We start from the raw sequence: 21,864 nt of genomic DNA on the forward strand, positions 1-21,864 counted from the left end.
TATGTCCCTCTTTAACTAAGATGTAGTGGAAATGAAATCATGTGCTTTTGTATTCTTTTACATGTAACAACAGGTGTTTCATTGAGCAAAAGTGTATTCATTCTCACATTAGAAATGATTATATACTCCCATAAACTGTAACTTAATATAGTTTTAATCTTATGAAACACTAAAACAGGAATTTATTAGTGTTTGGTTAGAATGAAAACTCTGGATCACTTTGAAATTTCATTTATGAATAAAGAGCAATATATATTCACCCGAAAGTCCTCCACATGTGTGATGGATCCAGTGGCTGCACGCTGAACACTGAACCATCTCCGAGTGTTGGCTGTTGTCTTTGTAGCATTTGTGGCAGATGGTGCAGAAATTACCTGAAGTTGATACAGATCATATCATCACTCACATCATCCATTTCTAGTGCCACACATTTCAACTTTAAATGCAGACTATGCATAGAAAATCCATGGCGTCCAACCGTTTGGTTAGGTTTCCAAACATTGAACCGTGTATTTAGTGAGCATTCAAACATATGACTAAGAAGCCTTCAGAACACTGGTGTCTCTCAGAGGTCTCACCCTTTTCATGGAGAGAAGTGCAGTCAGGACAGAGGTCCTGGTCGTGGTTCCAGGACAAGTCCCAGAAATGTCCAGGAGTCACGCCGCAGCTTTTACACCGAATGCATGTCATGCACACCTGCACAAACACAACAATGTCACAAAACAGCAAGCATGAGGCCCTATTAGGGTTCACACTGAATATAAAACCCATTAATTGACCATGATGTACAGTGTGATGGCATTCTTGACACTTATACACTTCTGTGTTACATATATAATTCTTTGTAGAATTTATGTCTCGATGTCCCTGGGATGCAGTAAAGACATTACTATATATTTTAAAGCAATTACCCAAGGCATGCTGCAGTTCATAGGCTTAGGGTAAGTTGGTCCCAAGCAGGAAGGGTGGTAGGAGGTTTGGCATCTCCTACACTGCAGCACAGGCTAGAGAGGAAACAAAAACAAACAGAAAAGTACATTAATTATGAATTAATTAATGGGTTAATTGTTTGAATAACAACTCATGAGTATGTCATCCCTCTCAAATTTGCAAATATGCTACTACATAAAAAATAATCTTACTAAAATGTTCATGTTCCACAAAGACACTTTCCACCTATATACTTCTCTAAAATAAATTCTATATCGCAAAATTGAATGAATTGCCAATGTGTATGTGTCATTTGCAATTAAATCAAATCTTTTCTGTTATGCATGTTACTTGTGTGGTTGTAAATGTAACCCAATTTAAAAGAATAGGTTCACCATTTTTCATGTCAACAGGAGGAATGATTACAGCACGTGAATCATGTTTCAATGAACACATTGAACCCGATAATTGTATTAAGTTAAACTTTTAACGTATAAGTCTTAGTTCTAAGTTCATAAAAATTGTGAACCTATCCTTAACACACATTTAGGAGCCTTTTTTGGTTTAAGATCATACTGTAACTGATGCTGGGTTGCCTACCTTCGAACTCTTGCTTCGACGGCCGCACACATGACAAAATTTGCAGCGCCTGCAGCACCAGTTTTCCTTGTTCTCCTTATGGGGGCGCTCCTCTGGCGAGAGGCAGAAACTGTGGAAAGGCTCACAGCAGATCTGGCAGAATATCATCTGATGGAAGCACGAGACAAAAGTGTTATTGTTGGCACTGCGGAGCACCAAAACACAAAGTTACAGCAAACATAGGCTTGGAGAAACGAAGTGTAAAATGTGAACGGAGAAAACGGCAATATTTCTCAGAACGCCGTTAGTATCAGTTATAATATTCGAGCTCTGGTAAAGAATTACCTCATGTCGTCCTTTACTGGCGCAGAGCAGACAGACAGGTTGTGGTGTGGAAGGGATAGATGTGAGGACGCTGAGGCCGCCCATTAGCCAGACGTTCTGGACAGCACAGTCCTCCTGGTAGACACAAGGAAAGAAGAAGAAAGTCAGAGGAAAGCCATCAGTTTCTTCTATGGTAGATTGATGATGCATGAGCTCATTAACGTGATTCAAACTTATAAAATTAAGCAGCTTCATAATGATCTTATAACAACTACTAGTAGCATGGTTGGTCCTCAACATGTCACAGTAATAAACATGCAATTTGCTCAAGTCCTGTTTATTTCCAACACCTGGATGAATGTATTTTAATATATAAATTAGGGTTGGGCGATTGGACGAATACATCGGCTATCGGCTGAGTACATCGCCGGTTGTTTTTGTGGGCGAGGTTTGCCATTTTATTTCGCTAATTTAATGGTCCGCCTCCGAAGAGCGAGAGCCTCTCTGCCAGCTGAGAGGGATACAGCGAGGGTAAACAACTTTTAGAGCCGGCATATTTTCACTTCTAACTCGGTGAAATAAGGGTTTATTTCGACCAAACCAGAGTTGGTGATTGTTGGAAAGACTAACCAAGACAGTTTTGGTGATTTATATTGTGTTTAGTTTCTGTTGAGTTTGAATGATGTGTTTTTTAACGATGCTCTGCCGCTAGAACCGCTGATCGCCCAGCTGATCGCCCAGCTGATCGCCCAGCTGATCGCCCAGCTGATCGCCCAGCTGAAACTACGGCAGCGGGGGAGGGCACACACCTGTGCGAATATATCGTCAATCGTCAGTTGTTGGGCTGACGTTGGGCGGTTGGAAAATTTTAACATATCTCCGAACCCTAATATAAATACCACCGAACACAAGAGCAAAAACTCACCTTGAAGTCCACGCGAATCTTGTACTTGTTCTGCAACAGGCCCTTTTGGGAAAACCCGTTAGTTAACCCAGTCAGGGCGTTCACTGACGCACACTCTGCAGGATTCTGGGAACGAAGGACATAGTGTTTGTCAGTGGTGTGACAGTTTTGCAGCACCGTCTCTTTTACAGAACCGTCCTCCTCCTCCTTTTCAGGCCGATGCCCTCGTCTGTCCTCCTGCTCCTCTTGCGTGCCCTCCTGTAACTCAGTGTGTGGATCAACAGTCTGAGGGAGCACTTGAACAGTTTTGTCTTTGTTAGCTCTGTGTGTCTCAGTCAAAACATCTGGGTACCGCACCTCAGACTCTGGGTGTTCCTGAAAACACAACTTTGACGAAACCTCTGTCAGAGCAGAGTGCAGCACGGGCTGGGGATTCTGTTGAGATGGTGATGATATACATTTGTGCAAATGCAAGGCTGACTGCACCAAAGTCTGGGGCAAACGGTGCAAACGCAACAGCAGAAATCTGTCTTTAGAGTCTGTTATAGGATGCGGTGAAAGTGGAGAAGCGGGATGCGTAACAGGCTGGGACAGTTCTGGCGGACACTGTGGTGTGGAATGTGATGGATGGGAAATAGCAGGCTGCGTTAAAAGCTGGGCCAATAGTGGATGCGACTGTGCAAAACACAGATCCGGACTCTCGGGACTCTGCTTTGGCAAATGCCGAGCAGACTGCAGGATAAAATCAGGCAGACGGTGTAAGTGAATTTGTAGCTGCTTCTGCAGCTTCGGCATTGGGCTTCTGGGTGGGCTGGTTTCTGGTAAACTTTCTCTGGGCTCCATCTCCTTCTTGATCTCCTGTTCCTGTGGAGGAGGGGACTGCCTAAGCCAACCAGCATGACAGGTTCCAAAGTGACACGAAATACTAGTGACATGCAGAGGCGGCGACCGGCAGCAGCCAAAGTGACAGAAAAGGAGAGGAGTGCTATGACTTTGAGAACGTTAGCCAGGAATAAGAGGTAAGAAAAGGTAAAGATGGTGCATTGAGCAGCAGTAGAGACACACAGAGGTGAGGCTTGGAGTAAAGTATGCATGTATCCAGTTCAAAGACCACTAGATAATTACAAAAACAAAACTAGCATTAAAAAATATTTAGAAATTACTCTCAATATACAAAACACTAGCAAATAATTTATCATGTTTAGTGTCGTTAAAAAAGGCTGACATCTCTGATATATAAGCTGTACAATGCAAATAGGCAGATAGCATGAGAACATGACAGAAATTATCGACTTTTATGCGATTAAAAAACATTAAATATTATAGATTTACACCTCCCTATCATTAGAGCAGATGTTGTTCTGATTTTATTCCTACAATACAAGGAAAGAGTTCACAGTAAGATGCCATGTGTTGTTCTCTCAGTTTGTTAGTTTCAGAAGAAAGCTTGCCTATTTTCCCTGTGCAATATGCAGTACTACCGAAGATTGCTTGAATATATTTATAGTAGAATCCTATGTTATAAGACTCTTAATGATCTCTGTTATTGTTTAGATTACTTTTTTATTTAAAGTCTTAAGTCACACTTCCAGCAGTAACAATGCTGACAAAATTTCTATTAATTGTGCAGCCCTAACGTACAGTGTGTTTAGAGGGGCCTAGCATGAACTGCACATGCAGATATTTATATGTGCAATTTCTAAGGGACATGCGTGATTACATTCATGCAGGTACTCCAATTAGATGTGTGCATGTTGTATTTTAAACCAGCATTTCCTGAACAGAAGGTCTCCTCCAATAACCTGTAAATAAGTTTGTTTTATTAAAAGGTCTAAGCATGCCTTTTGCACCCACCAGCATACTGTCCACAACCATGTCTGTTTACATTCTGCGAAGAATCCCACTACACTGTAGTGAGCACTGTGGACAAATCTGCAGCTAACCCATAAACTCTGCGAAACCAGGAAACCACTTGTCGCTTTGTTTACAATGCCACTTATATAGACCACACGTCGATGATTTTGTGTACTTGCTTCCTCTTTATTCTCGTCTTCAAAATATGTTGGCTTCCTTTGTTGCTGGTGTGTGGAGGAGGCAGATGGAGTTATTGGCTTGTGGCACCACAATCCAATGAGTCAATCATCAATGAGGAGCAGCAGACAGTCGCCATGATGTTTCAAATTTTAAGATGTATACATTTTTTTGTTTTTTGTGAATGCATGGGTACATGTCATGATAACTTCACAAAACCAACGTGCATTATCAATTTGCAAGCAACAAACACAGATGGAGATAAATTCAATGATTGGAAGCAGCGTCTATATATAAATATTAAGGGAATTTCTTATGAAGAATGTCAGAGGATTCAAGCAATGCAGTTTTAAAGGTAAAAAAAATAAGCAAAAAGTCATGTGTCATTCTTTCAAGACAGAGCTTTGACAGTGGACTAATTCACGAGTTTGCTTGATTAGATCGGCATGTGATTTGAAGCATTCAAATGTACATGCCGACTAGAACAAGCAGAAGCAGAGAGTCAGCCAGCAGAGCCAAGATTTATTTATGCGTCATCGTAGCTCAAGTTATTTTGCATCATAACAGCCTTTCAACATTGAAATGAGTTGTTTTAGAAAGCGATGGTGGATTTTACAGATCAGTTATACTGATGATCAACATAATCAAAAAAATATACTTGTTACCAAAAGGCTTATACTATTATTGTTAGTTAATTTTTAAATTGTTGTATTGCATTACTGGATTTCTCACAGTGAAACTGGACTTATGATCACTGAGCTGCAACAATTAATCGATTAGTTGTCAACTATTAAATTAATCGGCAACTATTTTGACAATCGATTAATCGGTTTAAAAATCTTTTAAAGAAAAAAACAGTAAAAAAAAAATCTTAAATGTGAATATTTTCTGGTTTCTTTACTCCTCTATGACAGTAAACTGAATGTCTTTGAGTTGTGGACAAAACAAGACATTTGCGGACGTCATCTTGGGCTTTGGGAAACACTGATTGACATTTTTCACCATTTTTTGACATCTTATAGACCAAACAACTGATCGATTGATTGAGAAAATAATCGACTGATTAATCGACAATGAAAATAAACGTTACTTGCAGTTGTATTTTTTGTCTGTTTATTGTTACCAAATTATAGTGGTGCTACTTTCATGAGAAAATCTCTTATTTAAATTGATAATATATAGCTATTGTTTTTGTTATTTTGCTTGTTTAATGCTCACACATGGATTGGGAGGTCATTTATTTTGATTTTCTGAATCTTGGGCCCCGTTGTGATGACCATGTGTGTGCATAATGCTGTACTGTAGATGTATGATCACGGAAGAAAAAATCATGTGGGCTAAATTTGTAAAGTAAAAATGCATATTTTAAAGGACCAGTGTGTAGGGGGATCTATTGGCAGAAATGGAATATAATATTCATTATTATTTTGTTTCAATTAGTGTATAAACACCTGTAACTAAGAATCGTTGTTTTCATTCGTTTATATCATTCTGCAACCGCAAGATGCCACCAAATCCTACACACTAATCCTATAAACATAACATGAGTTTTGTCTTCCAGTTTATAAAACATGAGCTTCGGCACATGCGAGGTATTTAATATGAAAGAGGAAGTTAAAAGTCAGAAACAGAAGATTAGCAAGGTTGAATTTGAAAGATTAGACTCACTCATTCCAACACAGATGATTAAATTAAAATGTGAAATAAACTGTAAGTGTGATGCAGACCTGGGCAAAGTGTTGCTTGGAAACATTTGTGTTTGTTGTCTAAATCATGATTATTCAGATTGTCAGAAAATCACTTAATGTAAACTGACAAATTTTGTTTGAGAAATAAATTATTTTAACTGTGTGTTTTTTTTAACAGCACCTATCTGTAAATGTATCAGACTACCAAAAGAAGCAAAAAACATTTTCCAAAAATGCAATTTGACCCAGGTTTGATCAGGTGGAACGCTGGAAGTGAAAAGGAAAATGTGCTGGATGTTTTTTACCTTGTTAGCTCTGGTTCTGCTCCCAACTCCTTTGGAGAACAGCCGGCGAGGCTTCACTGGCTCAATTGAAGGGTCGTCTGGCAGCCATCCGCAATCATCAGGAGCGAGATCTCCAAAAGAAGAGAGACAGATCTAAGATACAAGGCATCAAATACCCAACTGCTCGGGGCGCCTGTCAGGGGCATCTCTCCATTAATGCATGTAGGTCCTGTTTGTTCATGTGTGTGTATTTCGGGCCTGTGTGTACTATGTAAATAACAGAGTGAAAAAATTGGGTCTCCCCTCGGGGATTAATAAAGTGCCTTTCTTCTTTCTTCTTCTTCTTCTACAATTCTGATTCTACTGCATTGATGTCTGGACGTAATTTCTCATAAAGCATTGAGGGTGATTCACTGTAAAGTTTGAGTGGGCTTCACCTGTTCAAACATTAAAGTTGATTAAGTTTACATTATGTCACATTTACTTTGTGATTAAAAACTGTAACCAAGAAGATGTTTGCATTGGAAATGACTTTCCTAGATGCGGTAGAGCTAATTTGCTTAGCCTTTCTTCAACTTTCTCCATCAGCCAACACTACACAAACAGGCTAAAGGATATAGTTAGCTGTCAACCTGAACCTGATGGGTATCTATATGTAGTTACATTTTTGAAAAATTTAAATATTACCCTGCAACTCTCAAAGTACTGCAGTGTGCGTAATGCAATACTTTGTCACTTCATTATAAAAACTGTTTTATAGCCCCGAAATCTTTCATTTTACTATCTAACGCCCCCTGCTGGTATTGTCAGGCGGCATAAGATGACATACATCAAAGGTCTCCTGCCAGAAAAATGAAAATATGCTGGAATCTATGAAAGACAGAACCTGAAAAAATCTAAAATGAATGAATAAATAAATCACTCGATAAATAAATAAATGTCATTACATGTAGCCATTAATTAATTGATTAAATGTTACATAAATTGATATTTCGTTTTTAATTTGTTTCTTTATTTATCTTTGCATTAATTCCCTTATTTATTATTCTGTTTCATTTTATCTTTTGTTTGTGTATTTATTTTATTATTATTTTTAATTTATTAATTTTTTGTATTTGTTTGTTATTTATTTTATATTTATTTTTAAATGTCTGTATTTATTTATTTATTTATACACAGTTTTCCCTTTGCATTTTCCCCCCTATTTATTTCCCCAAACTTATTTATTTCTGTATTCTTTACACATTTCTTTATGCATTTCTGCCTCATTATGCAAATGAGGGGGGCGCCCCTCAACGTGTATCACGGGGTCTTTGGTGATATGCTCCCTGCAACAGAGCTCTGAAATTAACATCAGAGATCTTCAAGCCACTGTCTGCAAAAGCAATGCAGTGACAAGTACAGACACACCGAGGTTTGAGTCGTTACCTTGTTTGCTAGCAGCAGCTACAGATGGCTTGACTGGCGATTTCTCTGCCTTAACTCCTTCTTCTCCCTCTTCTTCCTCAGATTCAGACTTCAGCAGGCTGCTGTAGGAGCGTGGCGTGATGTTACGCAGGGAGTGTTTCCTGACTCCAAGCGCCATCGAGGACGATCCCTCGCCTGCGCCTTCAAGCTTACAGTTCTGTTCGTCACTGCTCGACACGGAGCCTGAGTACTGCCTTGCCTGGACTGAGAAAAAGGAGCCCCACCATTAATTTTGTAAACAAACTAAATATTTGTATATGTTGTTGAATTTGTTTTAGATAATTAATTACAGCAAATGAGTTTGAAAAAGAAACATTCACTCAGAGATAAAAATGAGAGCAGGAGCCTTATCAAATAATAAGAGACATACGTTTCAGTGGTTTGATGATGCGTTCCATCTTCGCTTTCTCAATCCGGTCACACTTTCTATATCTGGGGGAAGAAGAAACAGTAAAATGTAATTAAACTCTATATAAAAGGTAAAGTGTCTAAAGTTCAGCGTGGAGCATAGACTGTATATAAGAAGTGGACTTAGTCACTGTGACATCACCCATTTGTTTGTGGACTGCTGTTTTGAAGCCTCAAGTTCAGCATATTGGCCTAGTGTGAGGAATGCAACAAAGAAATTCTGCGCAGTAAAATTAGCCTATATTCACCAGCCTGTTCCGTAAACTCAACAGTCTGACTTTGCGATTAGTTTGACTTACACGCAGCACTGCCGCTTGGTGTTGGGCCCCCCGAACTTGGGCTTATCGCGGCAGTTGATGCACCTCGCGCAGTCCTGCTGTATCAAACAGCCTTTGCAGCGTCCGCAGCGGCGGGCACGGGCTCCCCCGGGTGTATATCGACTCAGGGACTTCTTCCTTCTGAGCCTGTGGCCCCTGCCCCTCCCCCTTCTCCTCCGCTGGATGTGTTCCTGAGAGACAACCCACTGAGCCCTGCCCTGATCAGCGATGTCATCGTCATCATCTGCCACATCTGCAAGCGAGAGACAGGGTGGATGGGTAAAAGAGCCACAATATACATTTCAAACATTATTACAGTACTTGTGATGTTGGGGGGGGCAACATCTTTGGATGCCAAAAACTTACTATTCAGTCTGCAGGAGACATTACAGGTCTAACTGCTGTGATTAAAGGTGCTTATATACTCATTTACCGGTATTTTGTCTCGTTTCTACAGCTATAAGTTACTACTGTTTGCCTGAAGTGTTGGAAATAAGAAAGAGTCACTCTAGAATAAAGATAGGTGACTGGATGAACACATCAGGAGACAAATCCATTGCTGCCTGGTGGAAATCTCCCTACCTGACCTTTTTAGATATGAAAACTACTTGAAATAGATTTGAAACTCCTCTGGCATCCCCCAGTGGTAGTGTTTTAATGCCAGCTGGCACAGAAAGAAATTACTGTCATAATTTTAAATGAATAATGTAGCTGGAATAACATTGTGTAAGGATCCGTGTTTCCCAACAGCACTAGATGTGTTCATTAGGAGACAAAAATTCAGGGCAGTGAGTCTACTTGTCAAACGGCACTTCCTCACCTCATACTGAGTAACTCGACCACTCGACCAGTGTTAGGTAAAGCTTTCCAACAGCGGTGGCTAATCTGTGTGTGACAAAAGATATTTTTGCTGGAAAATATCTTAGTTACAACTACATCGAGCTAACAAAGCAGTTTTTTATGTTTTGCGCTGAGCAGGTTACGTTTGCCAAAAGCTATCAAAACTTGTGCTCTTTTACAAAAGTTTTTTTTAAGGTTGTGTGTTTATAACTGCAGAAGCTTAACGATGCCAGTTTGAAAGAATATTTTAGCTGGTGAATGTTTTCATTATGATACATTAGCAGAGCAGCTTTGCCAAAAGAAAACTGGCATAAATGCAAGTTTGGACAACGATAATGAAGCATTGAGGAGCAATTGGATTTAAAAACAGTTAACCTACCTGAGAGCATGGATTCAGTATCACGTCGATCTATTTTTTTTTTTACAGTCAATCTGTGAATGATGTGGCAATTCTGACTATAACTGCACCGTAACAACAGTTGATGCTGCATACATCGCTATATGCTGTAAGCTTCTGAATTTTTCTGTGAAGGGTTCAGCAACATAAATTCAAGTTTAGAGATTTTAAGACCTTTTTAATACCATATAGAAGGAAACTTCACCCACAAAATGACCATTTGTATATAAATTTCTCACTCCGTGTTACCTTGAAATCATGAAGAAAACTTGTCTTTTCTCGCATGCTTCCACAGTGAACGGAGAATCCAAAAACGGAGTAAAGTCTCTCTCTCACACAACTCGTGCAGTACAATCCAAGTCTCATTTATCGAATCATATGCTCACTGCTTCCCAAACACAAGCATTTTCACCAAAATCGTACTATTTAAAAACACTTTGGCATTAACAGTCTCACGCTTGCTCAGGCGCATACTAGTCCTTGCGAGACCGGACGAGTCAAAAGTGTTTTAGTTAGTAAGGTTTTAGCGAAGATGTATGTGTTTAGGAAGTAGTGAGCATACAAGTGGATTTATGAGACTTGGATTATGCTGTAAGAGTTGTGAAAGATTGTAAACGGATGTTTTGATATAGTTTTGCTGTTGTGAAACGCGCCCCCATTTACTTCAATTAATTAAGACTTTTCTCCGTTTTTTGATTCTCCATTTGCCATGGAGGCGTGCGAGAAAAAAGTTTTCTTTACAAATTCAAGGTAACACGGGGTGAGTAATAGATATGACAATAATTTCTAATGATATAATAGATTTAGTTAATGCAACCTGGATCCGGTCATTAAACAGATGGATGTATTACCAATAAAAAAATGATGAAGTCATTTAAGTTTTTGCTAAAATCAACACTTGCCCATTATGAGTTAATGAGCTGTGACAGTGTTTGCTGCAGGTCTGATGGTGTTGACTGAAACTCCACAAAAAAAAGATTGCACAGCTTCCTGCGTGCAATGTGTGCAACAGCCCGCCATCAGATACAACAACATTAATACAACTACCATTAATGCCTACAGCAGGCAACCGAAATAATTTCTAATACCATTTTTTGTGAGAAAACTGAATTAAATGCTTTTTAACACATTTCAAGACCTGCAGTCACTAAACTGAGTGACTACTCCTTTTTGGGTTGAGGTCCCTCCTTTGTGTTCTGTGTCAGTTTCTGGACATTTCAACCAGATCTAACCAGGGACAAAGGAGTTTAACACTGAATAAACTCATTTAGCACATCTATTATCAGCTCCAATTTATTTCCTTCAGTTCTTTGCTTATTAAACCCTCAACTAAAGTAACTGCATATATACAGTGCAATGCAAAAATGCATTGAGGTGCTCATCTTCCTCTACTAAAGCCACAGAGAAGTTAATTTATGCATTCTGCTTATAAACAACACATGTAGATGCGCTGTACCTTCTGCTGCGGGAGAAAAGGTGATGCCCTCTCTCTCGTGAAGTGGCAGGGCGCTGAGTCTGGGGATATCATCTGGCACCATCGCACGGGGCTGCCCCAAAGCCACTGCTGCTGCCCGGCACACATGTTTGATCCTCGGACCGCCCAGCGGCTGCTCCTGCACACAAACACACACAAAATACAAAATACTGTGAAATGTAGAAATGTTTGGTTGAAAACAAATTACACAAATTACCCCCCTATGAAATCTAGTCTTACATAACACAAATAGTATGATACAACGACATAGAAAACAAATTAATATATTTCTCGCATAATTTGCCTTTAGCACTGAGGTACTGTTACTGTCTTCTATCTCTCTTTATTGATTGTTGTGGAATTTATGTATTTTGAAGGTGCTCCACAAATAAAGCTGGACCTTTTAATCTATTTCCTGGTACACAGATATACAGTATAGCAGCAGCCGATGTTGGTTTTCCACTGCTTTATTTACAAAAGTGTTTTTCCTTCTGGCCTGAGTGTTATAGAGGGGATCCTCGTCAGCACCAAGGTTATAATCATTTCGAATTTTCAAATAGTTTATTTTAGTTTTGACTTTTTCGATTTCATTTTAGTTTAGTTTTGTTTTACAGTAGTTTTTGTTAAGGCCAGGTATAATGTCTCAGAAGTATGTAGCTACATATACAGAACATACAAAATACATGGAGAACTGTGTAGGAATGGCCATAATGTTTAATCTTCGTGTTACTTTAGTGAAGAAATTGCAGCATAGCGCCATATCCTGGAATGTTAAGTCTGTTCAGTTTGTGGGGTTCAATGTCACGAGAGTTGACGGAAATAATGCCCTCTCTTTTTTTCGGTAGTGATATATTAAAGCTAAAAAAACTAAAACTGAAATGAATTTACGCTAAATTTTTATTTAAATTTTTACCATGCAATATCTTTTCAGTTTAGTTTTATTTAAAGAAATTTAGTTTCTTTTTAGCTTCGGTTTACTACAAATATTTTTCACTGCTTATTTTCGTTTTAGTTTGATATAACAAAAACCCTGCTTAGCATATAATAAATGATCAAGGTAAGAACCAAACTGCAGGTGATTAAGCAGCGGAGCGATGCTGCTTCATTCAAACCCAGACAAGGCAACAGTTAAAACTATTACCTGAGTACCGTCATCCTTGGGAGATACGCCAACTCTCCTCCTCCTCCTCCTTCCGCTCACTGGCACTCGTGATTCTCTGGAACCCAACTATCGGTCCAGACGAGAAAGAAAACAAGGTTTTATGTAAGAGATGCTACAACACCACTGTGTTACTACACCTTCCTAAATAAATAGCCAAGTTACTTACAACCTGACTTATAAAGTTCAGACTAAAATAACAAAACAGTCCTAAACAAAACATATCTGCAATTATATTAATTATAATATATATAATTAATTATTGGCTGAGGAACATTGATTTAATTATCTTTCTTTTCAAATTTTGACAATTTTTCAAACCGAGAAATCTTCTTTTCTACTTCTACTGCTTTATCTTTGATTCTTACCTGTGACAACTTCAGCTGCTTCTGCTGATCAATCTTGATGAGCTGGACTTTGGCTTTCTTCAGCAGGTGGAGCATCGTCTTGTTAGCTCCACTGAGACCAATTCGGTGGCTGGGCCCGCTGACTTCCAACGCCTCAGTGTCCCCGGTCACGCCTCCTGTTTCATCAGAACAAAACAACAATATTCAACATTTTTCATGGTGTTCTCAGGCCTAGAGATTTGTTGCATGCTCCAGTAAGTCTTTCCAGTCTTTTTGGAATTTGAGCTGTCAAATAAAACTAAAATCTTAAAAATTGCTTTAATAAAAAAATAACCAAAGGCTGAAGTCTCTTTTTTCTCAGTTTAACCTGAACTTACTCAACTAAAAATAAAAAAAAAACATCTCACAATTCCTTGGGAAATTTGGTAAAGAAAGCACATGTTGGAGCATTTGTAAAAACAAGATCTTCATAAATAATTACACAAGAAGAAGCAATTCTTACTATTGTTGCCTGGATCTTCTAACGGCAAAGGTGAGGGCGCTTTCACATCAGCGTCGACCACCACGGCCAGTTTCCTCACGACACCAGGAGAGTCCATCTCCTCCATCATGAGCTTTGACCGCCGTCTCTTCCTGACGTGAGAGGTCAAACCGTCGCCATGATGTGTAAAATCCCCCTCAGTGTCGGGGCGGCCTTTCTTTTTCTCCGCCAGTTTCAAGGTAAGTTTCTTGAGGTTCTTGTAGATCTCTACGTGGCTCGTGCCCGGCCTGGGCTTTGACGGGAACTTTGTCACTGTAGATGGGCTGTCAGCCACAGATATAGAGTCGCTGTCTGACTGCAGCGAGTTGCCATCATAGCTTGACTCATGACAGGATGGTTTTCCGTCCTCTCTCTGTTGACTTTTCAGCCATGTCGACAGAGAGCCCTTTGGAAAGGGAATCATTTCCTCGTTCAAGAACCTCTTTGGAGTTTTAATAACGCGTGAGGACCGTGCGCTCATTACTGGAGTGGAGGAGTTGTTTGAGCTCTGCTGGACTTGTTTAGGAAACGAGCTCGGCTCACCCTCAGATGGAGTGATATTCTGACTTTGCAGCTGCAGCTCGTCCCCATCCGGCGTCGGTGTGACCGGAATGGGTTCTGGTACGTAGGTGTAAAAAACACGCCTGGTGCGATTACGAGACGTTTGTGGACGTTTAAATTCTGGAGCGATTTTTGGTTGCTTTCGCTTGTGCCCATACACAGATCTGCGTCTTCTGCGTGCTCTTTTTTCAGCGGAATCCGTGGCTTTACACTCGAGGGGCATTGCTGCCTCCTCTCCACTCTGGGCACCGGCCTCAGCTCCAGCCTCTGGAGACGCACCCATACCCTTAGCCATTCTCTTCCTCTGCCGCTTGTGAAAGGATGTGACCGACAGAGCGACTGCTTGAGATGTGCGTCCGGTGTGCCCAATTCGAAACCCCCTCATGCCTTTCACAGATCTCCGTGGCTGCGACTGGTCTGTGTCTGAGTCCTCCGACACCTCGCCTCGTTCTTTGACCTGGGAAGCTTGCTTGTTGCCACCAGCTGAGGTAGCGGCTGTTTGGTTTTGCGTACTGCCTGAGTGTGCGGATCTTCCTGTTCTCCTGATAAAGTCAGCTGATCTTGTACTGCTCTGTCTACCTGAGGCCTGCTCCCCTGCATGTTTGGCTTTTGCAGCAAGTGCCCCCTGCTTGCCGTGTAGTTTAATTACTAACTTGGGTATTTCTTTGTCTTTTGCTGGGCTCTCTTTGACATCCTCGCCTTCTTTAGAGACCCGTGGTACAATTTTCCCAATAACAGACGATTTCGGGGTCTTGGGTATAATCTTTCCAGCGACAGGCTTTGCTCCCAGAGAATGGCCTGAATCTTGGGGAGGCTTTGCTTGACTGAGTAACAACGACTGCGGAGCTTTCTGTGGACGAACTGTTGTGGTCCCAAATCCAGTGAAATCTTCCTCCTGTAGAAAAACACAGAGAGTACAACCTTTAAACGGCTATAATACATTTGAACATGTTAAAATGAAAACAGGTGTGCTGTACATCACCACTGCAGACAATACAAACACCCACCATCGCCATGATATGGCTTAAAGCTGAAAAATGAACACAAAATTAAAAATGAACACAAAATAATTAAAAAAATATAGAATATCTTAAATATCCAGCATCCCCATAATATAGAGAGCTGATGTGAAAGTGGTAATGAAGATGATGAAACAATTACTACTTTGTCAGCTCAGTATTGAGATTCAAATAATTATAATAAATGGGTTCAGAAGGTGCTAGGGTTTGTAAAGTTGACCCATATGGGACCATCAATTGTGATGATAAACAAAAACTAAAGTAATATTTAAGGTGAAACAGAAAATCATAGGCAACATTAAGGATTCATGTGTTAGACTGACCTACCCAGCATATACTAAGAGGTCCGCTGTTGCGCAACCGATAGTTGGCACTATGAATGCACCAATCCAACTTTTTCAGTCCCGATACCGATACCCGGTGTCTGGTTACTGACCGATACCGAGTACCGATCCGATACCAGTGTTTAATTAGTAAGCTGTATGCCTCACTGTGTTGAAGTGACTGGGATCATTCTTATATATGTACGGCAACTTCAGGTTTTACTGATTTGTTATTTATTATTAAAATAATAAATCATACACGAGCAACTTGGTAAAACAAATCTTCAAAATTAACAGGAACTACAATTCAAGTGTAAAACTTTTTAATGCAGCAACAAATTGGTCAAAACTTGTACAGGAATTAAAACATAGAATTGAATTGAATAGATCGGCCACATTGTCACGATACCCGATGCAGCTATTTGAGTCAGTATCGGCCCGATCTCCGATCCGGTTTCTGTGCATCCCTAGCGGGCACAGATGCAATGAAGTGTCAACCCTATAACTTATAAAAATGAAGAAAAAAAAATTCTGAGTTTGTGTTTTTTTGCGAATTAAGATTTAAGGACCACAAAAATTGCCTAATTGAAATTGTGTTGAACCTTTTTTGTTAGCTTTTTGATAATCAGAGAACCATACTGTAATGTTTATTTTTGAAGAGGATATCCGTTTAGGTGGGGTGGTTGTCTAATATGAGTCAACTTTGAGGGCCCCTGTATGCTGACTGGTTGGCCATTCTGGTTAATCATACCATGTTCTAACACTCTCTCATACAGGTTAACATGTAGGGGAAAACTTCAGCTCAAATCGAAAGGGGATAGGTCAGAAGGTGACAGATTTTAGTCATTTCTCACCCACGTCTGAGTCATTTGATTATCCCTGCTGAAAATACTTTTCAGCATCAGCACTACTGTCTACGCTTACTCCAGAGCTGCATCATAACAGTGCTGAGGCACCAAATGAAGCAGATTTTGGTTTCAATCTGTGAGTCAACTGCAAGAAATAACTCAGCAGATTCTCTGCCTGTGCACCATCTCTGCACAGGTGTAATTGTTAGTGAGATATAGGACAATATTTTCTCTGAAATAAATCAGGAGTGTAGACTCAAACTACAGTGGAATAAAAATCGTAGCCTAATTCTCCCCTAAAAGAGTGATATTTTAATATAGCCGAGTACAGGAAATATACATGCAAATGCCATCGCTACAAAAGTTTAAATAGATCCTTTGGAGCACAGTTAGCCTCCAGCATCCTCCCATTCAAGCACCTGTCTACCTCAGATGCAAAGCTTGCACATTGCAGCAAATCACTTCAACTTGACTTCCAATTACTCACATCCATCTTCGTGTGCAAAATGACGACTCCATAGATTTGTCAGAGATGAAACCCCCCTGCTGATATCTACTCCAAACCACTACGTGACGCGTGGTACTCCACTTGAACAGCAGCACCCACAAGCTTTGAGCCATGTGACTCTGTTACAGTCCACTCTAAAGGGATTGCATCAGTGAAGTCCGACTGATGTCAGACACTAAAGCCCCTGCTCTGCAAATTAAATAATAAGATTAGATCCAATTTGGCATTATATCATTATTATCACCATCCTGTCTGGATGGAGCTACAACGAGACCACCTTAGATATTAATCATTTAATCACTGAAAATATGAGACTAGTGTGGGAGATTCAAGTCCTCTCTCGTTGGTCGTATAATATTTATGAATGACCCCAGCTCTTATCAGTTAGTAAGCAAAGCTGTGCACAGAGCATCTATAATCTTTGGCCTAGCAAAGCACTCACAATATGGTCAACACACAATACCATTTTAATTTTCAACCTTCATTTCTAGGCTTTTATCCACATTGAATATATGCAACTGTAAGATAAAAATTACACGGCATCATAACTTGTCATCTCTTGGCTAGCATTGTGAAAAATATTGAAGCATCAATATATATCAATACTTTGATATTTGAAATATTATTAATATTAAATATTTATAAATATTATTATTAGATATTTGCACTTTCTGCTCTCTCTTCTCTCCGACAGCGAATTGACACACACACAGCAGCGGTTGTAATAAGGATGCACCGATACCGGATCGGATATCGGGCCAATACTGACTCAAATAGCTGGATCAGATATCGTGACAATGAGGCCGATTATCTATTAAATTCAGTTCTATGTTTATATATCATATACATTATATACTGGAATTTTAATTCCTGTTTAAGTTTTGACCAATTTGTTGCTGCATTAAAACCGTTTACACCTGAATTGTAATTCCTGTTAATTTTTAAGATCTTTTGCCAAGTTGTTGGTGTACCATTTATTACTTTAATAATAAATCATTCAATAAATGTATGTTATGTTATGTTATCTATTTATTTATTTGTTACATTTTGTTTTACAAAGTTAGGAAAGCGACTTTTAAGTCAAGCATGATGTTTCCTTACATGTAAAAGAATGATCCCAGTCACTTCCACACAGTGAGGCATACAGCTTATTAATTAAACACTGGTATCGGATCGGTACTCGGTATTGGCTGATACCGATAGCGATAGCGATACCTGGGCTTCGGGTATCGAGACTGAAAAAGTTGAATCGGTGCATCCCTAGTTTGGAAATTAACTTTTTTGTCCAACTGCCACTGTGGCTGGTGGATTACAAAATCTACCGGCCACTAAATACATTACCTTTGTTTTTTGGCTGGTGAGAGAAGCAAATCTAGCAGCCACTTGCATATTTTACCAGCATCTGAATGGTGACAGGTGCCAATTTCCAACCCTGAACCACTATTTATCTTTTAATAAAAATATAAAATTTGATGCCCTGATTGTTTTCAATTTTCCCTGTGGTATCGAAAATGGTATCAAATATTGATATTTTTCAAGGTAATGTATCAAAATTAGAAATTGCATTATCATGACAAGCCTAACCTTGGCTACATCACTCCAATACTTTGAAGATTTCATCCTCAGTGCCCCTGGACCCGCTCATTTATTGTATTGTTTATTTAGCAGGGACAATGCACAATGCAAAGGCTATATTGTACCAGATATAGCTAAAAGCTCATTTTCATCTGTAGTCCCTGGGCGGAGGGCACTAGTGATGTGCAGGTAACAGAGATAAACAATCAGTTGTAGTAAATCATAACCTTACACTTTGTAAAAAGACATAATAAAACACCATACAAATAACTAATAAGCAAGACGAAAAAAATAACAACCACCCCAAAACAAATAGAAACAGAAGAACAATACTAAATTCCCACTAGGGCGCAGACAATCAGCAATCCCAATAACACCATTAAAACCAGACAATTCATCAGTACAATTAATTTCCAACTAGACACTCAGTACAGATACTGGCCACACTCAGTGTCTCTTAGCTCAATGACTACAGACCTAACTGGCTTTCAAGCTCAATTAAAAAAAATTAAAAGTTAATACATGTCAGTCAACAAGACTTGACTTCAACAAGTGGAATGGCACTTTGCAATAACTCATTTTTCACTGGAATAGCTGCCCTTTTTACATCAAATAAATAAATAAATAAATAAATAAATAAACAAACAAACAGAGAACCCTGCACTTTCCTTAAAATAAACTGACCTTGTAAATTCAAGTAAAGAAGTTGGGAAAAGAAGGGAGATGCATGATGGGAGTGATGATTGTTTGTAAACATATACTATGCAAAATCTATAGAAAGGCACTGGACAAAAAAAAAAAAAAGAAATCAGTGTGTGGTCCAAATACAGCTTTTTTTCTGATTGAAACATCAAGGTAATGATGCATCCATCACACACTCAAAACAGCAAGCCATCAGCTGACAGCTCCAATGTGGAGAGTGTGATCCTCCATGTTAGCAGCCAGCTATGTTTTTACTACGACAAGATTATCAGCCTGCACATTGTGGGAAGTTCAAGTCATGGGGGGATGAATAAACAAAGACATCTTCTGGTATCCACAACAAAACACATTCATTATCATACCGTCAAAGTTTCTGCCTAATGGTCTTTTCATGCAAACACACTGATCTCTGAATGTATGGCTCTTTGCAACTTCAAAACCAGACAATTAACTATTAATCTCTGCAGAAGAAATAAGACAAAAATATTCACCCATCATGCAATCTGAAGCTTAACTTTCCTTAGAATAAACTGACCTTGTAAATTCAAGTAGAAAGTTGGGAAAGGAAGGGAGATGCATGATGGGAGTGATGATTGTTTGTAAACATACACTATGCAAAATTAGTTTATAGAAAGGCACTGGACAAAAAAAATCCAAATACAGCTTTTTTCTGATTGAAACATCTAGGTAACGTTGCATCACTTGCTCAAAACAACAAGATCATCAGCTGACAGCTCCAACGTGGAAAGAGTGATCCTCCACGTTAACAGCAGCTACGTGTTAACTACGACAAGATTATCAGCCTGCACAGTGTGGGAAGTTCAACTCCAACAAAAGACATCTTCTGGTATCCACAACAAAACGCATTCACGATGGTTATCATACCGCCAAAGTTACCGCCTAATGGTCTTTTCATGCAAACACACTGATGGTGATGGACGCTGATCTATCTGAATGTATGGCTGTTTGCAACTTCAAAACAAGACAATTAACTATTAATATCTGCAGAAGCAATAAGACTAAACATATTCACCCATCAACCAATCTGAAGCTTAACTTTCCTTAAAATAAACTGAGATGCATGATGGGATTGACGATTATTTGTAAACATATACTATGCAAAATTAGTTTATAGAATTAAAAAATCAGTGTGTGGTCCAAAATACAGCCTCACACACTCAAAAACAGCGAGCCATCAGCTGACAGCTCCAACGTGGACAGTGTGATCATCCACGTTAGCAGCCAGCTACGTTTTAACTACGACAGGATTACCAGCCTGTGTGTGTGTCATGCACAGTGTGGGAAGTTCAACTCATGGGGGATGAATAAACAAAAGACATCTCCTGGTATCCACAACAAAACAATGGTTATCATACCGCCAAAGTTTCCGCCTTAATGGTCTTTTCATGCAAACACACTGACATCTTGAATGCATGGCTGTTGCAACTTCAAAAACAGACATTTAACTATTAATATCTGCAGAAGCAATAAGACTAAATATTCACCCATCAACCAATCTGCAGCTTAACGTCAGGCTGCAGGAACACAGCTAGCTACAATACCTATTATGTTGTTCGCTAGCCAAGTTAGCTCAACGTTAGCTTCAAATACTTCCAGTTAGTAACAAACAAATTCATCTAAATGTGGTTTAATTTGAGCAAACTGGCTTAATGTGTCACATTATATTGTTCCCCATCGATCTAGACATGTTAACAGTTATCTTCTTACTCACCTCCTCGCTGTCGCTGGAGGTGCAGAAGCCGACATCTCTCTGCCTCCTGTGCTTCTCCGCCACCCCGAGAAGACGCAGCAGCGCCGGGTCTTCGCTCAACGCGAGGCCGATGTTGACGGGCCTCGGCCCTTCGGCGGCGGTTGATGATCTCGATCTATCCCCGTCATCCGAGAACAACCTTCCGCGTTTGGTGCGTTTCTCCGACCGCAGTCTGCTGCTGCTGCGAGCCGTGCTGGGCCGACCCGGGAAGCGAGCTTTGGCCGGCAGTTGGGTGGTGCTCAAACCCGGAGATGATGATGATAATCCGCCTCCGACCGATGCCGCCATTATTTTACTACTACAACAACAGCAGCGACGGCGAGCTGGCAGTGGAGCAGCGCGGAGCAGCACGGAGCGGAGCGGAGCGGAGCGGCGTCACGACAGAGAAGCTACAGAGAAACTACAGCAGCGATGTGAGAGCACAGAGCCAAGATGGACTGCGACGAGGCAAAGGCGCGAGATAGAAAGGAAACCACAGGTGCATCATGGGAAAACGAACTTCTCCGCCCTAGGACGACCCCTGTTCGACGCTGGGCGACTTCGCTTGTGTACACGGATGGATGGAGGGATGGATAGATCCCACTTCTCAGCATTTTGTATTTACTTATTTGCACTGTGTTTTTTTGTTATATATTGCACGTCTTAATGCAAATATTTGTACATATTTCATATTTCTTATATTCAAATTTTCTTATCTTTAATTGTAGTTCTTACTTATATATATATATATATATATATATATATATATATATATTTATTTTTTTTTTTTTTTTTTTTTATACATAGATTGTGTTTATATTGTAGCATTATGTATCATTTATTTTTATTTTTTTTTACATTTATTTATGTTTATACAACTAGATAATTAGTAAAAGTAGCAATACCTAG

The 21,864-nt window shown here is 39.7% G+C and overlaps 1 protein-coding gene across 2 annotated transcripts in view; it reads right to left on the reverse strand.

Moving 5' to 3' along the window:
- LOC119502976 (histone-lysine N-methyltransferase 2B-like) overlaps positions 1-21,435 on the reverse strand; it is a 35,171-nt gene extending 13,736 nt beyond the window's left edge. Inside the window, exons 1-15 of one of the 2 annotated variants that reach the window (XM_037794354.1) lie at positions 20,938-21,435; positions 13,652-15,125; positions 13,171-13,325; positions 12,785-12,871; positions 11,626-11,782; positions 8,915-9,185; positions 8,578-8,639; positions 8,169-8,411; positions 6,762-6,871; positions 2,759-3,601; positions 1,855-1,968; positions 1,531-1,677; positions 912-1,004; positions 579-696; positions 261-374 (exon numbers count right to left, since the gene is read on the reverse strand). In XM_037794354.1, the coding sequence (XP_037650282.1) occupies positions 261-374; positions 579-696; positions 912-1,004; positions 1,531-1,677; positions 1,855-1,968; positions 2,759-3,601; positions 6,762-6,871; positions 8,169-8,411; positions 8,578-8,639; positions 8,915-9,185; positions 11,626-11,782; positions 12,785-12,871; positions 13,171-13,325; positions 13,652-15,125; positions 20,938-21,264 (4,315 nt within the window). In that variant the 5' untranslated portion in view covers positions 21,265-21,435. The remainder of the gene's footprint in view (positions 1-260; positions 375-578; positions 697-911; positions 1,005-1,530; positions 1,678-1,854; positions 1,969-2,758; positions 3,602-6,761; positions 6,872-8,168; positions 8,412-8,577; positions 8,640-8,914; positions 9,186-11,625; positions 11,783-12,784; positions 12,872-13,170; positions 13,326-13,651; positions 15,126-20,937) is intronic. The other variant, XM_037794355.1, reaches the window with a different exon arrangement.
- Between the last annotated feature and the right edge of the window lie 429 nt (positions 21,436-21,864).

The sequence above is a fragment of the Sebastes umbrosus genome, chromosome 15 (assembly GCF_015220745.1).
Source record: "Sebastes umbrosus isolate fSebUmb1 chromosome 15, fSebUmb1.pri, whole genome shotgun sequence".
Classification (NCBI taxonomy): Eukaryota; Metazoa; Chordata; class Actinopteri; order Perciformes; family Sebastidae; genus Sebastes; species Sebastes umbrosus.